This window comes from Sceloporus occidentalis, unplaced genomic scaffold, assembly GCF_023333645.1.
Source record: "Sceloporus occidentalis isolate IW3139 unplaced genomic scaffold, rSceOcc1.0.p SCAF_540, whole genome shotgun sequence".
NCBI lineage: Eukaryota > Metazoa > Chordata > Lepidosauria > Squamata > Phrynosomatidae > Sceloporus > Sceloporus occidentalis.
The window spans coordinates 23270-45708 of NW_028317520.1; the positions used below are offsets into that span (position 1 = coordinate 23270).

The window sequence follows — 22439 nt, forward strand, 5'->3', positions numbered from 1 at the left end:
CTGTACTGATAAAATATTACTGTGGTTTCCAGCACTAGTTCAGTTAATGTTGTGCAAAACTGCTTGAGGTTTTGTATATGATAATATCATGTAAGCACAACTGCCAAAAAAGACATTTCACACTCACATGGCTGAGCACAAATAACACGGCTGTCCAGGAGACCATCTACTAGTAAAAAAAAAGGGGGGGGCGCAGGATATATCCCACCCAGCAACCCCTTCAAACAGAGAGTGAACAATCAAAAAAAGGAAGGTTGACGGTTGCCAAGTGTGTAAAGCAATGGTTCCAGCAGGTGGCAGCAAAAAATCAGACATGGGGTGAGGTTTCTGCGATTGTAACAAAAAGGCATAAAGCAATTTATTTAATGCCACATGTTATAACGTTCACACCAATTGCGGAAAGTCGGCCAGTCCACCATATACGTTATAGGAGTCCGAAAGCCAGGCACTTTTACACATTTATACTCACCTGCCCCAAAAGAGATATGAAGTAATGTAAATCATGCTGGTTTTAAACAGAAATCCCGTCACTGTAAACTAATTTCTGTTGGAGAGAACAGATGAGGTTATTTATTATTTTATATAGTGCCATCATATTTTGCAGTGCTGTACAATGAGTAAAAAATACATTAAAAAGTAGTATATAACATATCAATTCAACTTACAGAGGCTAGAGTTGCACAATAGGTAAAAGTGCCGCTGTTAGGGATGAACCAGCCACACTAGCATTACTATTATATAGTGTGTGTATATATATATATATATATATATATATATATATATATATATATATATATATATATATATATATATATATATATATATATATATATATATATATATATATATTGTGACAGAATGTTGTAGCTGAGGGCCAATAAAGCCACATTCAGGGATATTAAGCACTTATGTCTTCTAGTCCAATGAGGCTCAGGAACATTGCATTTCAGGTAAACTCTGTGTTTTATTTACAGGTGCTCAAAACAAAATCATAAAATAAATCTCCCGATTAGAACCGTCATTGGCTAGATGTTGCTGGCCTAGACTGACCAGCCCAATTATTCACTGACCCTCCCTAGACCCAGTTTAGCCGGGCTCTGGAAGCCTCCCTAAAACAGCTCACAGGTCCAGTCCGGTACTCTACCTGATACAAATCCTGGACTGGATCCTGCAGACATCCAGTCTTTTGCAAAAAATAGGAGTTGGAGCATCGGCCTATCCCGCTCTCTAAATGCTTCACCCAAGGGACTCACACACATAACTTGCACTTTTTCCGTGCAACTTTACTTTAGCATTTTCTTAGAAAAGCAATAGGCATCAGAACTTCTAATCCTCATTGTTTCATACACCAGCCACAGAAAATCTGTTTACGTTTGTAACAATATAACTTCTTTACATGCGTTACACAAATCTGTCCAGAAACCGATATGCATATTAGATGTTCTTAATACCTTGATGAACTTTGTCCGTGCCTCAACTTCTCGTGTTCGGTAATTGTCCAGAACGTTCTGTTTAGGTTTCAGTGTTCTTACCTTTTCTATCTCTTGTTTATATGGTGATGCCAACTTTTATCCACTTTGCTGATCATTATAAACTGTTCTACTTCATCTTCAGTATGTAACCTCATCTGCGCTGGTAAAAGCCAATCCTCCAGCCAAAATAATTTCTATATTCGGCAAGCCCAGAGATAACAAATGGCCATTACAAAGTACATGAGTCAGTCCAGGCTTACAATTCAAGTACTGCCAACGTCCCGACAAGGGTTGTCCAGGTCTATGCCAAAATAAACAATAGCATGGCAGCCCTAGGAAATGAAAACTAAAGCCAAAATATATTGCTGTGTAAAGATGTTTTAAGAAAACCAGAACACTTTGTTTTGGGGTGCAGCATTCTGTTCTAAACATTTTTTTATCAGTGTATGTATTATATATATATATATATATATATATATAAAAACACACACATGCACTCATTGGCCACTTTATTAGGTAAACCTGTTCACTTGCTTGTTAACACAAATAGCTAATCAAATCATCTCAAACTGGTTTCTTGAACATGACAATGAGTTCATTGAACTCCCAACAGCCTCCACAGTCACTAGATGGTGGACGGGAGATTAGCATCATGGATGTGCAGCAACCGTGTGATGCCATCATGTCCACACGGACCAAAATCAATGAGGAATGTTTCCAGCACCTTGAAGAAAGTATGTCATGAAGAATGAAGGCAAAAAGGGGTCCAACCCGGTACTAGCAAGGTGTACCTAAAAAAGTGACCGGTCAGTATATATATTACATTATAGTAATATATTTTATGTCGGGTGATTAAGGCTTTTTCCCGTAATGAAAACCACTTAACATCGTCTGATGCGATGACTGCATTATACCTGCAATCGGTTTTTATTTTGTAAGGCTTATATGCGATTGGTGTCGGCTTTGTCAATGGTTATGGGCTGAACACCAGACAACAGGGGCCAGAAGTCCAGTTTAACTGCAGACAATACTTGTCATCTAACAGTATTTAGATGCTCAGACCAGAAGAGCATCACGGAGAAACAAGGCATTGCTGGAGTGGGACGGTATTTCTTCCTCTGTCTCTCTATGGAGGAGGGAAATTAATGAACTTGGTGAAACATTGGTACGGACCATTGAGAAATGGATGTTTTAGAACAATAACCGCGGAAAGGATTGCCAAGACAGAACGGTTTTGTTATAAAGTCCAATTCACATAAGCAAATAAAACACCATCAGAAAAGAGATAAACAATCTATGGAACACGTTGCAAACATAATCCTGTGGTCTTCACCCAAGACTTTGTCCCAAAAAATTCTCATCCATCAGCTCGCATCTCACAGGTTGATTGATTCATAGTTTTCAGGCACTTTCCTAACACGCTAGGACTTGAACTCGATCTCAGGAGGCCTTGCCTGTATATGAGCTGAGTGTGCTTAAGGGTTCATTAACAGTAACGTGTTCCTACAGGAAAACACTGACAATTTTTTTTTATCGACCAAGACCACTATGGTGTTGTGAAGACACTTTGTGTTCATTTTGGTATGATTGTGTACCTAGGGGGAGTACACAGTTGGAGAGCAATACCAATATTTAATTTGTTGACTTTCATATGAATTCTAGAAGAGGCCCTTTGAGTGCAATCCACCAGGAAAGCATAAAAACAACACAAAGAATGAAGAGTTGCATGTGATTTATTTTAGCTTCCACAGCATCAATGCCTTTATTATATATATATATATATATATATATATATATATATATATAAATAATATAGGCTTCCGTGGCCAAACATACAATACCCTCTCTTTTACCTTTTGTCCAACCATTCCCGACACTGTCCATTTTAAACACATTCATTTAACAGACTTTGAAGCTGAATAAACCACAAACTAATCATATTGTAAACTATAAATAAAAAATGAACAAGTAAAATAAAGCACATTATTTTGTGTTCATGTTTACATTAAATAGCACTGTATACCTGTAATCAATTTCTCATAAAAATGTAGAACCTGGTATACCTCTTCAATAGAAACCATGAGAACAGTGCGTCTGTTTCCCACCAGTAATTAAAATGTTTCACCTTTAGACATAATATCGCTGTTATTTACAGAATATATAATCTTTACAATAGAAAAGAAATCTCTTGTTCCTTATTTCAGCGTATCTTTGCAAATTCAAAATTCTGATCCAAATTATTACTCAGCTGGATGTCTCTCACATTTCTATGTACATTAAACTAACGATATAGCTAATGCTGTAACCAAGTGCTACTTCACTGGAACTTATGTATAGTGTATACAGTATAATCATTGAGGGCTGATATGCAGAGCGTTTCTGTGTATGGTATCGATTACTAATAATGTTATTTTCAAAAAAGGGAAAGTCTCTATATAAACAGTTTATTTTAGGTGAATTATTAATGTGGGGGCACAGATTTTACTTTACTGATAATGCTGATTATGCAGTTATTTAAATCTATAGGCCAAGCAGTGAAATAACCCTGCCTAATTATGCGCGATTATCACACCATAGAAATTTTTTAGGCACCAATAACGTTAGGCGTCCTCATTTGGTTTTAGTTTCGGTTCTGCCCCAGTATCTGATCTAATTGCGTTATACCTGTGCTGCGCTAGACAAAGTGATTTATATACCAGTACGGTGTCTTCCTTGTCACTGCAAAAGCTAGAGGAATTTTTACTCAGCAATATACAGAGGCCATTTAGCATTCTGCCTTTTTTTGCAAATTTGCAGAATTCTGTAAGCAGATATTCGACACACCCGGCTGAGCCTCTCAGAACGAGGAGCTGTCACAGTCTGCTTTGGAGCACCATTACAACACTTCCACTATACAAACTCGTAACTGACCTCGTATCTGAAATGACCCTCTATCTACATACATACAACATCAGGTGATTTGTTTTTTTGCAGCCAAACTCTTTTCACATTAGAATCCATTTGCCCAAAATAAAAAAGTATATATAGTTTCGCTGGTTCGGATAATAAGTGGGTTAATTAGGAAACCTTGGCATGCGCCAATCAGCTTTGTCTTATGACCTACATGTGTTTTGCTAATACAGTTGGCTAATAACTCTTTGGATGCAAAGATTTTCTTCACAAAATAATAACTATCTGTATTTTACATACTGGGATTCTACTTCACATATATACTAACTAATGATACTTTTATAAGATACAGTGTTAAGCTGTAACAGTAAACATGTACCCTCCATGTAACTCACACAGACTGCAGGTGGTATAATGTCATACATTAGCTTTACCAGCATGTCATCTAACCCGAGCCACGGTAAATGCTCACAGAGATGCTGCCGTTCTGATTGTAGAGGACAAGTGAGCCAATTTTGTGGTTACGGTACTAATGTCAATGGATAATACAAGCAAAGACGTTAGTTTTGAAAGTGCTTCTTTGGAATGCAAATACTGTACAGGTAACAAGTCACCATTTCCAGAAGACACCAAGTGTCTTATCAAACATCGCTTTCCACATGCCGGCTGTCAGCATTTGAGTCTGTCTGTTCCATGTGCTCACAGTCCATGCCAACCTCTCCTGTGTCCATGCTGCAGTCTGAAATACTGTCCGATTGTTCCATTTGCTCAAACCTCATTGGCGGCTGGGAATTTCTATTTACACCGGGAGATATTAAATAGTGTCCCTCTGAGGTCAGCATTTCATCTCCCCCAGAACATAAAACAGACTCTTTGGCTTGTCGGATGCAGTTGAGCCACTGCTGCTTGTTGAAACTGTCATTCGCTTGCAGAGAATAAGACTGGCTGTGTACATTGTTTTTGAAGCCAACTCGGAAGAAATTCTTAACTGCAAATAAACAGTAGAAAAACAATAAATACAACATTTTTGATCACGCACACACATATATATATATATATACACATATATATATATACACATACATATACATACACACACACACACACACATTGGTGCTTTATGCACAGTTTTGCTCTCGTGGTCTAACTAAAGACGGTTAATTGTAGAGGTAATTATAGATCAAACACGGTTCTTGTAGAACATGCAGTCCATGTTTGCTGGCAGTAATTTGATGTCAAAGTACAATATAGAAAAGGCAGATAACTCACTTCTCTCGTTGTTGCTAAAGGCTCCTCGTAACGATCCCGCTAGTCGCACCTCGCCATCCTGTAGGTCTTCTACAACAAGATCTCTCACTGGGATGGGTTGCCGGTACAGCTGGTAGTAAGGCTTCTCATTTTGAGTTATCGTTCTTGTGATGGCCAGAACGTCTTGAAACAGGAAGACGTGAAACTTCTGCGGAGGGACAGTAGATTTTTTTAATCAGCACCTGCAGCAATAACTATGTTTTGGACAATAAAAAAGCTTTGAGGCTGTTTGGAAACTAATCTGGCTGGGCCCACAGCTATTCCTATGTAGAAGTCAAATCACTCGTGGATAAAGTCCATGTGCTTGAAGTACGTTCATTTGCTAATGATAATGTAATCAGCAAATTGAAGCAAATGAACATACAGCGGGGCCAACTGGCTACAAAGCAAATGATCAAAGAACATCACTTCTGGCTTCTGTCAAATTATTCTCTGTTGTTGAAAGGTCAACGGGGATCACATGAGGGGGTGAGCATCGCCTGATGTGTGTTGTGTATGAAAAGGAAAGATTAAAAAAGAAAAACAATGACCTTAGCTAAGGTTGTCACATAAAAGGGCTAAGAGACACAACAAGGCTTCTGTGGCCTTTATCTCACACTCTTATCCCGAAATGTAGCAGTTTGTTAGTGAAACACGGTTCCACGCTTATACCAGCTGTCAGCACATCACTTTTATGTACCACAATGTTACCAGCAAGTAACGTTTAAACAAATACATAGCATTCCGTGGGTGACGGAACCGAAACGTAATGATGATGGAGGTTACATGATCTACGGAATATATAGAGGCTAAAGACAGACACTCACCGCTCCCCTATTGTTTTTCAGTTCCCCGTGACAGCACAGAGCTCTGGAATTATCTATCAGTGGGTCTCTTTGGCACTCGTCGGAATAAATCAATCTCTCCTTATAATAATGACATTCGGACTCCCCGGTTTTTACATTAATTTCTGTCACAATCCCTTGAATGATATTAATCTGTCAGGGAAAAAAAAAAAAAAGATTCTGGTTAAAAACCTTCTACTAATCCATGTTCATCTGAGAGGACTTTGCTCATAATGAATTCATAGAAAAAGAATAAAATATAGCAGTTTAAACCGACATCTTAGATGGTGATTAAATACCTTCTAAAAATATCTACATCCTGAGAACATTATATTCGGCCATGAATTATTTCTCAGTGTAATGCAATCTCTGAATCTGTGCCTGGACTTTCTTTTTTTGAGTTTTGCAAAAGGAATAATTGGAAACGAAAAAAGAAAATAATACTGTCCACGCAGCTAACACATTTATGGTTAAACGTATATCACAGAAGGGCATACTCACAGCTTCTTCGAGATGCTGTTGGTCCGGGTGATCATTGGGGGTATGCCGCAGGATCTCTTTCAGTAGTAAATGATACTTTACAAGTCTACTTCTTGGGATGTCAAGGAAATTCCATAAGTCTAGTTTGCGGCTAAAAGGTGACTCGAGGCACCGCTGGAGGAAATCCTGCACCCGGTGGTCCTGCTTCTTGTGATCCAGAAGGGCTTTTGCTGCCACCTGATTACTGCAGTAACTGTCATATGAGTTTAAACAGGGCAGCTGCAGACAGAGGCAATAGACGGGGTCAGTGATTGTAGGAGGACACATTAGGGCAAAACAGCATTTCAGAAATACCGCCATGAAGAAAAGTTTTCAAAACAATCCATTTTTGTTATTTCTAAATCTAAATGCTATTAAAAACCTAATCCTCAGTTTCTAAACAGTGTTGTAATGAATGCTAGAGAATAACTTGATAAGAGTTCATAAACAAACATTAAATTAAATTTAGCCTCATTAAAGCGGCTTCATTTTAAATATAAAAAGAGCCCACAAGTGTTTACTTAATATGGTGTGTAGCAATGCCTTAACTGTACTATACATAGCTTTATATATACCCTTCCTTTAGAATGTATTTAATACATAAAGCAGTTATCGCCATTAATTGGCGTCTAAATCTAATTAGTGTTCTCTCATTAACCACCTTCTAGTTAACACAAGTTAAATACTTCAGTTCTCATAACCGTGTCCCATAAAAGACTTAAGTTCAATTTATGAACTTCAAGAAACCCTTTTAAATTTGATGAGGGTCATGAAGATGAAAGAGAGGTTCTCTGCTGAAAGTACTCAAAGAATAAGGCTGCTGGTAATTTCAGGGTCCTTTGTCTTCCTTCAACCTAAATGATAATGTTCTCTGACATGTTTCGCCAGTGACAGACTGTAAACACCGTGTCACAAAGACGAATCAAAGAGAAGTTTTTACGCCTCCCCTCTTTTCACAGATGGCATTAAAAAGAGTTTTCACAAAGCCAGATTGACAGCCTATTGAGTTCCAACAAATGAGTTAAAATAACTCTCAGTAAGTCAGACGCAGCATTCTGCTCTTATTCCTGCAAACACATTGCTTTGTGCGAAGCTCGTGCTTACAGTCCGGCGCTGGATTTCCTTAGTTGGTGTCTCTAGCTTCTCAAGAATCATTTACGACACAAACCAAAATGGTGTCACAAAGTGGCTGATAATACTAGAACTGTTTTACACCAGATCAAAGATCATCAAAAAAAAAATGATGTGACATTATCCCAAATTAAGTATATTGCATGTAATAATCTGCAATTACAGAATTACACAGCACTTCATCATTTGCTGCTTCATAGTGAAGCCAGTTTGTGAGGCTGTCTGTCCTACGTCAGCGATACTTTTAAACGGGATAATCTGGGAAAGTTGGATTCTTAACTTGCCAGCCTTCTTCAAAAATAAAATGACGAGTTCATTAGGACAGGCCATGAATTTCTCGGGCTCCATGTACAGACACAACCCCACACGGTTTGTCTCCATGCATGCTGGCGTCCCAGGTCAATAAATCATTTTATAGTATGAGTGCACATTTTCAGCTTTTATTTATTTTATTTTTCTTTTGAAAAACTACGTATTTAAAAAGATAAACTCAGAGCACTGCCTGCACCTGCAATAATTACGCTGATTTAACCTGCCCAATAGAAGAAATGACCAAAAACGCGTAAATTCATTGTTGTTGCTAAAGAGCATGTTAGACATGTTAAAGGTTCAGCACTCAATGCCCAAATTATTCCCAGGTTCACTGGGTTATCTTTAAAAGCATAAAAGATAAGGTGGAGATATTCACCAATTTCCCACAATACTGTACAGGGTTGGGAACCCAGCCTTATTGGTAAATGTCCGCTGGCCTTGCATATGTATAGGAAACGTACTCCGCGTGCATTTACAATACTCTCCCAACACAATGAGATGCCCAAAGGCTACCGGCCAGCCTCTGAATCCCGCAAGCACTTGTATTTAATCACAAAGGCCTCTTTTATACAGGTAATAGAGGCTCAGAAAAGCATCCTTTTGTGTTGTAGAAGATTGTAATCAGGGTTGGCCCTGCCTCATATCCTGTGTGAACATTTAGATCGACAGACCCCCTTACTGAATAATAGTGCAGAGAAATGGCTGAAATCGGTAGTAATGTTGGTAAAAACATCATAAACATGTAAAACTCTGAAAATGATCTCTCAAAAGCCAGTCAGAAAACACTATATTAAACCAGTTTTATTTTAGATTAATAATTTTCTTACCCATTCCACTAAGACGTGGCCGACATGCTCTGTGGATCCGTCAGGTTTCCTGACTTCACGGAGCCTTCGAAAGAGATCTGCAAATAGATTTTTACAAAATGTTACTTTTTCTAAGAAAACCATTAAAGCAAATATGAAAGTCCGAATGTACCAAGTTTTTACCTTCATGCAGCGGGATAAGGGAGTCCAAGGTCCCGAATATTTGGGTTAATTCCTGCTCTGTCATTATTGAGAGTTTCAGCATGGGGTCATGGTATGCCTTAAAAACAAAGGAAAAAACTCAGATGTAACATCCTGACTGGTGGGGTCTATTAGAAAGAAAGGAAAACTAGAAGGGGACTCCCTGATTTTTAGGCATTTCTGCTCCCCAATATTCACTGCAGAATTCAGGACAGCAAAGTATAGATACCTTTTTTGCCAACTTCAAATCTTCTATTAAATCTTCCTCTCCTTGTGATAGCTCGAAAATAGCCTGCAAAAAACACACAAATCTAAGTTAACAGGACATTTAAAAAAATAAAAACAAAAAGTGAAGAATTCAACGAGGCTTATATTTTTAATTAACTCGTGTTTTAGGACAAACTCCCTGAGCCATTAATTTGTTTTGTTCTGTAACGGATCACTGGCACAGGAAATCTCCAAAAACCAAAACACGGCTAATATAACCCAAGCGTCAGCGTGACGGAGAATGAGGCTGCACGGTGGTAAAATAGGAAAACGCTCCACATACGTCTGCTGTGTTGGTTTGGACGCTCAGACTTTTGTGTGAATTTTAGTAATATAAGGAAATCATTATAAATAGATCCACATAAATAAACAGGAATATATCATTAATATTTTGTACAGAAAAGTCATATCTGTCGATAACTGGATGACTCTTAGACGCCAGGACACGACCATTATTTGTATTTTCTTAAAGAGATTTCTCATAAGATTTGCTCAATCTGGCTTTTATAAACTAGTGTTTTTTCATCAAGCTTACTTGATAAAAAGTGATGAGATAGGGTACTGTATCTGTCTTTTCAGGCTGTAAATGTGGCGAAAGGTAACTGCCACACTCCCAGGACACAGCTAATGACCGGATGATGAGCTGCCTACCCGGTTAATGCAGGCGCATGCACTGCGACCACTTCAACCAAGTCATCCGCCAACGGACAATTTAACTTTAAATGCTTTTTAAGATTTCCAAACGAACTGTGGTTTCCTGCTTTGGAAAGGACGGCCTTTAGCGGAGCGGCATGATCCTGGGCAAATCTGCACAATTTTTTCTGTCTTTAAAATCCCAACATGTTGAGATCAAAGAGACAGAAAGTCTCAGGATGGGATATCACCTGCCAAACAGATTAATTTATGGAAGATTTTGTACAAAAAAAAAGAAAAAGGGACAACTAACACCTTTTCGATACTCTTGTGAAAAACAAGTTTATGGTAATAAATATTCTCTAATGAGCTAAATTGTTGGGGGGGGGCACCCTATGTGATTTTTTTTAAGATTCCCTTTGATGTTGTCATGTACCTAATTTCCAAGAATTCATTAGTCAAAAGCACTGAACAAATTTTACATTTAAAAAAGCGGGATGTTTCTAAGTTAAGAGCTGCTATTTGTGGACTTGGTTTTATAGACTCCTGCTGGGATTATTAAAAAGCCACAAAACTGAAAACATTTTAACAAAACACTGAAACCTGTAACCTGTTCATGTATTGATCTCCCTATGAAATAAGTAGGGGGCCCTGTCCCAGTGTCTTGACTACTATAGTAGACATTGTAAATAATAAATAAAAAATAATAAAAAAATAAATAAGTAGATTAGTGTCTTTAGAATAAAAAAACAGTAACGTGGTAATACTATATGTCTCCTCTACTTAGTAAGTCGATGCACAATAGTTCCATTGAAAACTGCAGATGAAATAGGTTAAAAGAGGGCATTTTCCTTCACATCAAAGGAGTGATATCCCTTTTAAGTACATTTAGAGCTTACATCATGAAACCATTGTGAAAGAATTGTCAGAAGATACAAAATAATCAGTTTTATTACATTCTAATTATTAGACTTCCAACATACTGACTGCCCGGTCGTTATGTTTGTGAGCAAACAGCCCGTCATGCATGGAAATACCAACCTCCTGGCGTTTTATTTCTTTAGACGTGAGAACCTGGTTGACACAAACATCGAAGGTCTCGCTCCATAACTTGCTGTCTCTTCGTTTTGTGATGGCAGGGGGGGCATTTCTTGCCCATGGTCGAGGGGTAAACAATTCAGGCCGGCTATCACTCCTGAAACTTATGGAGCGCTGAAAAACATCAAATAAAACAAGATATTTGTACAAGTTCTGCTGTTATTCATGGAGTCCGGCCTCATGGACTGGACGTTGTCCCCAACCTGGATCGCATAGTACCGGGCATGCTGTGTGACTAAAGTTTTTTTAAGTGTCTGATTTATTCGATGAACTTCTTACGCCTCGATGCAGTATGTGCAGCGGTTTGGGATGTGTGTAGTCACTGCTCTGTCAAAGTCTCTCAAGAGAAGTTTTAACAGGAAACAGGCTTTAAATTTGCGAGAGGTAAGTAAGCTTAGATCAGAAGCTCACAGACACACAGTGAGCACTCACAGCTGCTTAAAGACGGGTGTTCAACCTCGGAAAAGAAGTCTCGCCAAAACATCATCTACTTTCCACGCTAGTGCGTACAACTGGAACTAATAATGTCTTCTTTTCAGCCAGGAACCAGAACCCCCACCACCCTGACCTCTCCCATAGCAATTGGCTTGTGAGAACGATTATATAGCTTCTCCCTAGTGGTACTCAGAGGTTTCTTTCCCAGCCGGTTAGTCGTTTCTGTTCTAGTCATTCAATCCACTATTTTCTAGATTACGCACGAGGCGTGCGGCCCCAGATCCGTCTGCCTTACGTTTCTCTCTAATAAATGCAGCTTTTGTATGCAACTCAGATACAGAGAGCAAAAAAACAAGGAAAACAAGCCCTTTTCTGTTCTACACTAAGTCAGTCTCTCTCTCTCTCTCTCTAATATATATATATATATATATATATATATATATATATATATATATACTGTGTACATAAAGTGTACAGATGAGTTGAGAGGTCTCGAGTTTCCGCTCCTGACCCTGGCTAGACATTATTTCATTGTGTATACTGCGGCTACGGTTTCATATAAAGTTATGCGTTATAATTTACAGCCATGCATATCACATGTCAAAGGCTTCACATGCAGACTGGGAGCAGCAGTAATCAGACCTTTCATCACCAAGCTGCACAAAAAAAATCAACAAAATATAAAGAGATATTTTTCCAACTGACAATGTCATTTTCTTTTTACCTTCATGTATTCCTCTTTTAACCCCTTCTGCAGACGTTAAGTCAGTAGAGAAAGTCATATTAAGACGTGTTCCTTGCAGGGTGTTGGGGTTATCCCAGGAAAATCTATGATTTATTGAGGGTTGGCAGAGCTGATCACTAATCTCAGTTACTTGCTATGGCGTCAATAGATTCATGGACTTCTGACCTCTCATTCTTTACAGAAGAACATTTTTTTAAGTTTTAAATTAAATATAGGGCAAAGTCAGGTGTGCTCTTACCTGCAGTGATTGGCTGAAGCGTTTTAGGGGTGTTGCCCTCACCGGTGGTATAAGGTTGGCAAGTGATGTGACTCTGGACAGAGGTTTAACCCGCTTAGTACTAGGTTCCTATAATGCAAGCAGAAAAGAAAAACACATATATATGTGATTAGATAAACACCCCATGTAGAATAACCATCAATGGTAACGAAAAAACATTTGCAAAAACAGTAAGAATTGACGATCCTAATTGCACTTATATGGCATCATCCATCGGCAAGCAAATCCAATCTAATGTATTATAGACATTTTACAGGGTGGGAGTCAGAAAGGTAAAAGCAAAATGCGCTGAGCATGAGAGGCATTCTACAGGTTACGGGGAGAGAGAGAATCTGTTTATAAGGTATATCAGTTTTTATGTCATATGCCCCATCCCGGCACTTCCATTCCAATAAAAAAAATGGTACTTTGTTTATTCAGATTAGAATATTACTTTGTATTCTGATTAGAAATAACCACAGTCAGTCACAAACTCAAACAAAGAAAGTTGGCACTACAAAACCAACAACAGCGAATAACACAAACTGGCTATTTTCCAAACACAAGGAAAATATATTGCTTTTGTTTCCTCTCCGCTGGAGGCTTCTTGCGTATCGTCTCTGCCTACTGGCCTCCTTCTCCAGACCTGGCAGAAGACACGGCCCTCCGATGTCTCGCACCCCTATTGTTCTGCATTTTTATCTTCAAAGAAACATGATGTTTATTGGCCTATTTCCTTTACACCAGACTTCCCCAGAGCCATTCCGGATAATATTTTTCACCGTTGACCCATAAATAAAACGGACTCCTTGGGATTTTGTGCCAGAAATTGTCTGTGTGTCTCCAAGCTTAGGGATGATGATCATGTGTCAAATCAATAAAGACTAATGATCCCCACTCTGTTGGCTTAGACATGGAAGTAAAGAACCAGAAAAGTTTTTATATCCCCCTAAAGTCATAGGCAAAAAGAGCCAATCGATTCTTTCCCCCAGTACAGGTGTAATTGCATAATGGAAACTGGTTTTAGCAGTTAGCAGTAAGTAAATAGTAGTTACATCTGTTTCATTTGGTTTTTGAGGAGTGGGTCCTTGCTTGTGCCATTCCATTTTGTTTATGTTAACACAAGAATCCTTTTTTGTAGCGATTTATAATGGAATTGGGATTGTCCTTCCTCTCTGCTGTATGTTTTTGAGATGACTATCACCGCTTGTGTATCGGCTACTAGCAGCGTGATAAAGATATGGGAATAATAAAAAGAAATTCTTTATATATATATATAGAGAGAGATTGTGATTCTGGGCCCTAAATTATTCATGCACGGATTCAGTGTATGGCACATATTAAGGGCTGGGCTCATGCCACAACGTGTCACAAACCACAGTCCTGAACCCCAGTTTATGCTAATGACATGCGTTACGTGCCAGACCTCCCTCACTCGTTCCTTTCTTCTCTCTAAATTCCATTGAAGTCTGATCTGCTTTCTTTGACATTCGCTTTGTTGAAGTCATTTAACATCCGCTGATTATTGTCTGCTGCATACAGGACAGGGCTGTATATTTCACAGATCAAAACATTACTACAAGTACGAAAAATGGTTTCCCCCAAAACAGACAACCTTTGACCATCCATGACGTGGTGATCATAGTGAAAGCTTCCCTGAAACACAGCTGCTGCCATCAGTTAATGTTTCCTTATATTCCCAAACCCAGAACTTCAAGGCGTTCAGGTTTTTCTGTTTTCTGCCATATGTTTCAGTTTGCGTCTTATAATGTTTCCTATTAAATAACAAAATGTACGGATGTCAAATGTAAGCGTCATCTCGCATTAAAAGACAGATGTCGATGTGATTATTAGAGCCGCCTTTTAATTCCACTCCAGCATGCGTGGCTTTCACACCACGCCGGTTTATTTGATTTACTGTTTGCAAAGAGTGCGTCGGATTCCTGAAAGTGTCAGATTTACAAGGCTGCAAATGCTCTGAGCAAATATAGGAGATTAGTTACAAAAGAGCTGCTAATGTATTGGTAACACCTAAAGGCGGATCACTGGGAACACCCTGACATTTGCGCATAAACTTTAAAAACATTTAACCAGGGAGTTTAGCAACGTGACAAACTACCACAACAACTACAACAGACTGCATCTCTACGCTAACGGCAAAACGGCATCAGAAACATCGAAAAGCTGCCTGCGTGGAGATAAAGCGCTTGACATCAATACTCCAGTTTAAAATAGGAAATTGGCAACTTAAAACCACCCAGTTACAAAGAGATGTGAATAAATGAATTTGTCCATGGAATGACACACGGTTACAGCCAAATTGGTTTGTAAAGCTATTATAATATGCACTCTGTGAATAAGCAACTGTAAAGCCTTTCCGCAGCGTGATAGAGAGATAGATAGATAGATGATCTACTGCATTGCTACTCCAGGTTCATTTAAAACGAACCCAAAGCAGTAAAGGAACGATCTTTCAGACAAATGTCTGCCCTTGGAGTGTCTTACAGTTCACCGTTAATCAAATACTTGGCTTGGATGCCTCTCAATGGGACTTGATAAAGGGAATCACCCCACATTATTAGCTGGAATGGGGCTGTCAGATTGAGTTAAATTGTTTTGTCATGGTATTGATTAATTCACTATTCAATTTCACTAAGCAAGCCCACCCACATCCCTCCAATTAACGCACTCAGCTGGAGAATTTGCTTTATTCAGCTTCCGAAAGAATAAAAGAAGCAAGAGAACGAAAGGCTCGGTGACCTGGATCATGCAGCCAGGTGGAGACTGAGGTCTTTCTGCTAAAGTTCTTATGAGGTGTCTTCAGCTCTTACATTTAATGTCTAATGTTGAAGGTGGAAATTGAAACATACGTTCAGGGATTTTGTTTGTTTTGGGAATTAAAGGTGGCCTTGAGGCTGCGAGGCATTCAGTCCTGGCTGGAAAATAAGATCATGCTGCTTATACCTGGACATTCATGGTGTAGATTCGCCATTAAGAGAGTATCTTTTTAATGTCCACATGTTTGCCAAAAAGAAAAAGGACAAAGAAATAAAATGGTGACAGAGCACTTGGCCAGTGTAAGAGTTTTCATTTACAAGTTATCAAATGCAGACAGTATTACGGAGGTAGGACAACATTTGGAGTGGTTTTTTGCCAGAGCTTATTACTTTTTTATTAGTCTGCTACCGGCGAAATTGGCCCAGACATCGCAAAGCCGTAACGTACAAAATCAGGTCCAAAAACCACATTAAACGTCTCCCATACGGGGGACACAATCAATCCTGACTTTGGGAGTTATGAAAACATCTACATTAGATGGAAAATACATTTGGAATTATTCAGCTAAAGAAGAAAAGAAAAAAAGATTAAGAAAAAGAAATCATTCTCCTGAATGCGGCAGACTGCTGGCTGTGCAAGTTTTAAACCCAATTCATTTTAAATCAAGGGCTTTGCCGAGTGCATTTATCTCATAAGCCGAAATCACATAGATCCCCCTTCATTATATTCTGTAAAGTCTAAGGGTTTACTTCACTCGCCGCTGTAATGTACAATATGCTCAAAGGCAGAGAGAGACACAAAGTAAACACAGAGCTTTTTAAGAACAACGACTGAGTGACATTTCATAAAAGTTCTGCCTATAAAAACACCCAAGTTTAGCAATAAATGTCAAACTTTAGGTTGGCTTGAAATATGTTACCTTTAAGAATGAAGCTGCAGGCGACGTTTGAGGCCCACACAATAAAGAGCCACACCTGCCCAAAAATGTTAACGCTTTTAAATGGCATTCATTTTGTGAGCATTAAACTTTCCACAAAGGCCTAAATCCCTACCTGCCTGGGGAGCGATCACACAATGCTGAGCACACCGGAGATTGAGCGATTGTTTTGACTGGAGGAGGGGGTGAAACCCAATGGTCCTATTATCAGGTCGTCCTGGCCATTATATAAATAGCCAAAACTGGAAAAACCTGTTAGTTTGCGCAGCCACAACACCTTGTGGGACCAGAAGGCCCCAGATGCTTGTCCCAGGAAAGTGATCTGATCTTTGCCTCTTGAAATGTAACGCCATGCAGGATTGTGAGTGACAGCTCTGCTCCAAATGACGTCCAACTTTATGAGGGACGCACTGTCAAAAAATCAAGAAATACACTACCCAGGACCAGGCACTTGACCCATACATAAGAATATCTCCAAGGTTTAGTTGCCATGTCCTATTAGACACGGGGCATGCATAGCTGCATGGGAAGAGCTCCTGCAATAATGTTGAGAATCACATCATAGAATGTATAGCGTTTCCCTGCGACTGAATATTTCAATTTACATCCGCTGTATTTGTGAAGCAGGAACTAAATCTTCCCAGTTCTTTGCAGCAGAAATAAAAGCAGGTCTGACGTAAACCTATCCCAGACCAGATACTAAAGGAATATTTCAATTTTTAAAAGGTGGCCTTTATGACAGGGTCTGAGAAAACCACCTTCCTGGCCTGTGCAGCTGAACGTTCATAGCACATGATGGAGAGCGACAAATACTGCTAACAGTTCTGGACAAGTGTTTTGACCCCCAACAATCTTTGGACTAAAACCATACCCAGCGTGTCTTCAAACCCTGCAAATTGTGGTCAGTCTGGAACACAAAAAGATTTGTTGACAACCTGGACAAAGCCCACGACCCTACACCCCGGGATACAAATGCACTGCATATCTTACAGATCTATACAGCACACCCCAAAAAGCCAGTTACAGCCACTCCTCGGCTTGTCATTTTTACAATTGAACACTCGAGAGACTTGATATTACTGTATTACCCCTTTGGGCAGAATGCAATCCATCCGGTCAAATTGAATTAACAGCGCCGACCGAACAGCAGAAAAACAAGGTCAACTTTCAGCTGCACCCACCAGTTTATTATAATCTCGCATCGACGGCAAATGCCACTTTGATTCTATTATACCGAAATCGCCAAACACAATGAGACTTTATATTTTAAAGGTGTTTGCATCAGAATTGTCTTACATTCACAACAATAAAAAGTATTTTGCAAACTTTCGTTAATCTTCTCATTGGCTTCAAACTGATGAACCATTAAATAATCAATACTTTTTTTAGAACTATTCCCTACACCCTGCTACTAACTGTAAGTATCTCACCTCCTCCTGCTCAGATAAACAATAGAATGGTTTGTTTGGAAGCAATTAGCAAAACTCTGATTACTGTTTGTTCTTTATGGTGGCCATTGTCATTTAAAGAGGTTAGGTGGGTTCATTTGGAGGGCTGGAGGCTTCACAGATTATGAGGAAGAGTTTGTAGGCATGAAGGTTTTTGCTCATCAGCTGTGACCTGGAGATAAGGGAGGTTGTTTGAAGTCCCATATCAGATGATAAATCCCTATCCTGTTCCAATTCCAACTGACATTATGTTTGGCCTAAGAACACACTTGGCAACTAAACGTTTCTTGAAGTCCTGTGAACGGGCTTTTATTATAATACACGTATAATAAACTTTATATACATGGCCACCAGAATGTGCTGTCTGCGCTTCTACTGCAGGAGACAGAAAGTAGATTAAGACCTTCAACCTCCGCATAGAAGTAAACTTTCCATACCAATAAAATATATCCTAAATCCATACTGTGTTCATAAAAATATTAAATATGAATACATTTATTTAAAAATGTATTTCCGAGGTAATTCCGTTCTGAAGACCTCCAGCATTGTGGGTGTTAAAGATATTCCTTTGGTGAACATGGAGGAATCACTCAGCTGCTCAGCCATATTGACAGATTTCTTGTTGCTAATTTGAGGGCCTCTTAAGAAAACGATGGCCCTCGGTAGGACCACACATTGTAACCTGTCCGGACAAATGGGAGTGGGAACTTGGGAGCGTCAAAAAGGCATTACTCTCATTAAACTTACAAAGGAATTTGGGATTCTAAAGACCGTGCTAAGTGAACTGAACCCTGTTATGACCCCATCATGCCACCTGTAGGTGTATAAACTATGTTTAGAAAAAAAACACCAGACATGAAGGAAAAGTCAATATTAATATAATTGGGCAGATTTATGAGAAGCTGGAAGCCAATGCCATTAAATAGAATGGTTCTTGTCCTTAAATTAAGAGCTTTTTTTTCTACATTTTCACCATGTCCTGAATGACAGCACAGTTGTCCGTGACCAAGGGCATCTATCTGTTATCTTCCAGTATTAGCCTATTAATAGTAAAATGATCGCATGGCTCCAAGAAGCCCTTCCTGACCTTGCTTTTTAAATCTTATGAGTCTTGATGAATGATATATCCTTCTCTACTGCATACTTTGCTTGGAAATAAAAAAGGCTGAGGTCATCTTTTCTTTTTGCATTCAGATGGACACAGCTCGAAGTTGGAACACTGACCTTGGACAAAATATATATTTCTAGAGTTTGTACTTCATTATACGAGTGTCTCATCTCTGTCGTTTTGCGGGAAAGGAGGTTGATTCATGGATTAAAAAGAAATAGAATATTTCCTAGTTTGATGAATTCACTATAATCAGACTTTATTTTGCTGCAGGGATTTTAAAGTAAGGTGGTCTTATAAATAAGCAAGAATATGGCTCTAGGGGTTAGAAGACCTCCGGAGAGGCAGATTTTGTGAATGGATTTCCTGTAAATATGTATCTATAACGTGAGATCAGTGATCACGACAGGATATCTGTCGGGTCAATAATATGCCACAACGCAACATTAACTCATAGAAAAGTTCACAAGTTGGGGGCTGTGGTTACGTTTGCACCCCTGCATGGCAGTATATAGGTCACCGCACCACTTTATTCCACAGAGCATATTTTCTTCATAGTTGAATGATTTGCTATAATGAGTAAGTGTTGGTTTCTAGTTGTGTCACAATCTGAGTTCTCTACACAATCGTTGCTAAACTGTGTTGTGTAGACCCTGGTGCGCTGCCTTCCTGGCTGTTAATACAGCTTCAAGGACTGGAAAAACTGTTGATCGCAGGGACATTTTGGCAGCTGCTGCAAGTCTAGAAGTGCCTGAGAAAACAAAGGTCATTTTCTTTCAGAAAACGCTTAGCTAAGAGTAACCTCCCTCCCCTCCAAGCTTAAGGCGAGTACACTGACAGAGAACACAGCACTCAGAGGGGGAGCGAGGGTCATAATCCAGTCACCCCTGGGGCCCGATAAATGACCGACCTACAGAACTCCTGCTATCTCTACAATACATATCAGCAGAGGAAGCCACAGGTTTTAATTAGACAGATAAGTCTGTGCCCCTGGAAGTGTTAAATGTTGTGATGTCATCACTGACGCTTCTCTGTATTTTGCATGACTTTCTGCATTCGGTGGCCTCTTGGTTTTTGACAGCATGCACGGTTGGGCAACCGTTGGTGTTCTGTCCTGCGTCGCGGTCTGTCTTGAATGTTAAGTCTGTTCAGTTGTTGAATAAACTCGGTGAAACTCCTCTCCATGGGCAAAGTGTGCACCTTGCAGATGTTATACCGTGCGCTGCACCGAGCAGGACTAACGGCTAATTTACTATCAAGACACAGCAGCCAAACTGCTAGCAAAAAGAGAAGCATGCTCAATGGCAACATTGTGTGATCGACACTCACACTCACTTGACGGAATTGGTTTGGCAAGTAGAGCCGTGTCCAGACAGGTCCAGCTAGAGATCTGGAGACACGGACACCGTCCTGTCTCAATATTATCCAGCAACACATGCTCAGTTTAACCCATTAATTACACGACAGAGGACTAAAACACATCCTTGTAACTCACATACAGAACACATCTTTACCCCTTTCAGAACACAAAAAAAGAGGCATTGCTCCAAATCGAAAAAACCAGCGCAAACCAGTAAGAAAGAACACCTGCAGCTAAACACAGTGGAAGTAGCTCCGCAGCACACACTGGAATGGAGACAACTGTGGCGATAAATCTATAGCAATCCATGGACTGCATGAGATAAAAACAGATATATCAGCCCAGATTAATTGAGATAAATCTATCACTGCATTTATCTCATGTTTCCCATGGCAATCTGTGGAAGGACAGCTATTCAGTTACTTGTGACAGATTTATCTCCAACACCGAATCTAGCAGAATATTTTAAAATAAGCCACACTCAGCCGGTTTGGTCTTTCGAAACTCAAATTGAAGGTTTTAGGACCTGAAAGTTTATGTAAGTTTCTATCTTTTTCAATGTTGGCATCTACTGAAATTCCGCAGAGACGAGTAACTCTAATCTGCCCGGCAGACTTGTGTGGATTATCAAGGGTTATTCTTCAGTATGATATATTTGAATATCGCCGTATGTATCAGCACTGTGTATTCACAGCTTTCTAACGAGATTCAGTGCTGAATTGTATCAATCACTCAGAAATAAAATCCCCCTCTAATCAGACAGACCTTGCAGGAGCACGAAATTAAATCCCAAACTTCAGAGCAGAACAAACCTCAGACACCGTAAGCCTCTCCCCAGCACAGAACTCGTCAAACTCCTCTGCATTCTGTAAACCGGATCCAAATGATCCAAAAACTTCACGCTTACCTCTGCTCCATTGATGGGAGTAGCTGCAGCCTTCACTTCCAGAGTCAAGTTTGCTCGTTTGACCGTTAGGTAGAATGGGTAATCCTTTGCCACCATCGTGGCGTCTGGGCTAGCTGGTATGGTGGTCACAGCTGATCCTGATTGCTAAACCCAGCAGAGTCCCCCCTCACCTCCAGAGAGCTTTGCCTTGGGATCCAGGCAGCTTACAGAAATCCAGCCCTGGGTTGTGTGTTTGCATTACACAGCCTGACTGCTGAGCCTGAATGAGACGGAGTGAGACTGGCTTATGGTGTCAGCAACGAGAACACTAGCCCACAGTCATCAGAGACAGAGCCCGCCTACCGCAGGGGGAGGAAGCGGCTGCTATAGTGCTGAACATCAGCGGGACCGGCAGATGCCGAGAACCGGCACACACAGCTAATCGCCGGGGAACGGAACCGGCACACACAGCTAATCGCTGGGGAACGGAACCAGCACACGCAACTAATTTCTGAGAATGGAACCGGCACATACAGCTAATCGCTGGGGAACAGAACCGGCACACGCAGCTAATCGCTGAGAACAGAACCGGCACACGCAGCTAATCGCTGAGAACAGAACCGGCACACGCAGCTAATTGTCGGGGAACAGAACCGGCACACGCAGCTAATCTTCGGGGAACAGAACCGGCACACGCAGCTAATCGCTGAGAACAGAACCGGCACACGCAGCTAATCGCTGAGAACAGAACCGGCACACGCAGCTAATCGCTGAGAACAGAACCGGCACACGCAGCTAATCGCTGAGAACAGAACCGGCACACGCAGCTAATCGCTGAGAACAGAACCGGCACACGCAGCTAATCGTCGAGAACAGAACCGGCACACGCAGCTAATCGTCGAGAACAGAACCGGCACACGCAGCTAATCGCTGGGAAACAGAACCGGCACACGCAGCTAATCGTCGAGAACAGAACCGGCACACGCAGCTAATCGCTGGGAAACAGAACCGGCACACGCAGCTAAT

General features: G+C 40.1%; 1 protein-coding gene across 1 annotated transcript; it reads right to left on the reverse strand.

Annotated features, from left to right (window-relative positions):
* Nucleotides 1-5002: 5002 nt before the first annotated feature.
* Nucleotides 5003-21530, reverse strand: LOC149271186 (rho guanine nucleotide exchange factor 3-like). Its single transcript, XM_089507560.1, has 10 exons — nucleotides 21435-21530; nucleotides 12879-12986; nucleotides 11404-11574; nucleotides 9692-9754; nucleotides 9445-9541; nucleotides 9283-9359; nucleotides 6995-7252; nucleotides 6476-6646; nucleotides 5631-5817; nucleotides 5003-5349 (listed from the first exon to the last, which is right to left on the reverse strand). The coding sequence occupies exons 1-10, from the start codon at nucleotides 21528-21530 to the stop codon at nucleotides 5003-5005; spliced, it is 1575 nt and encodes a 524-aa protein (XP_089363686.1).
* Nucleotides 21531-22439: the final 909 nt, after the last annotated feature.

Coding starts and splice junctions, on each gene's coding strand:
- LOC149271186 (XM_089507560.1), bottom strand. CDS start 21,530: ATGGTGGCAAAGGATTACCCATTCTACCTAACGGTCAAACGAGCAAAC. Junction 9,755..11,403: donor AAGAAATAAAACGCCAGGAG/GTTGGTATTTCC, acceptor TGTTTTTTGCAG/GCTATTTTCGAGCTATCACA. Junction 5,818..6,475: donor TGAAAAACAATAGGGGAGCG/GTGAGTGTCTGT, acceptor GTCCCTCCGCAG/AAGTTTCACGTCTTCCTGTT.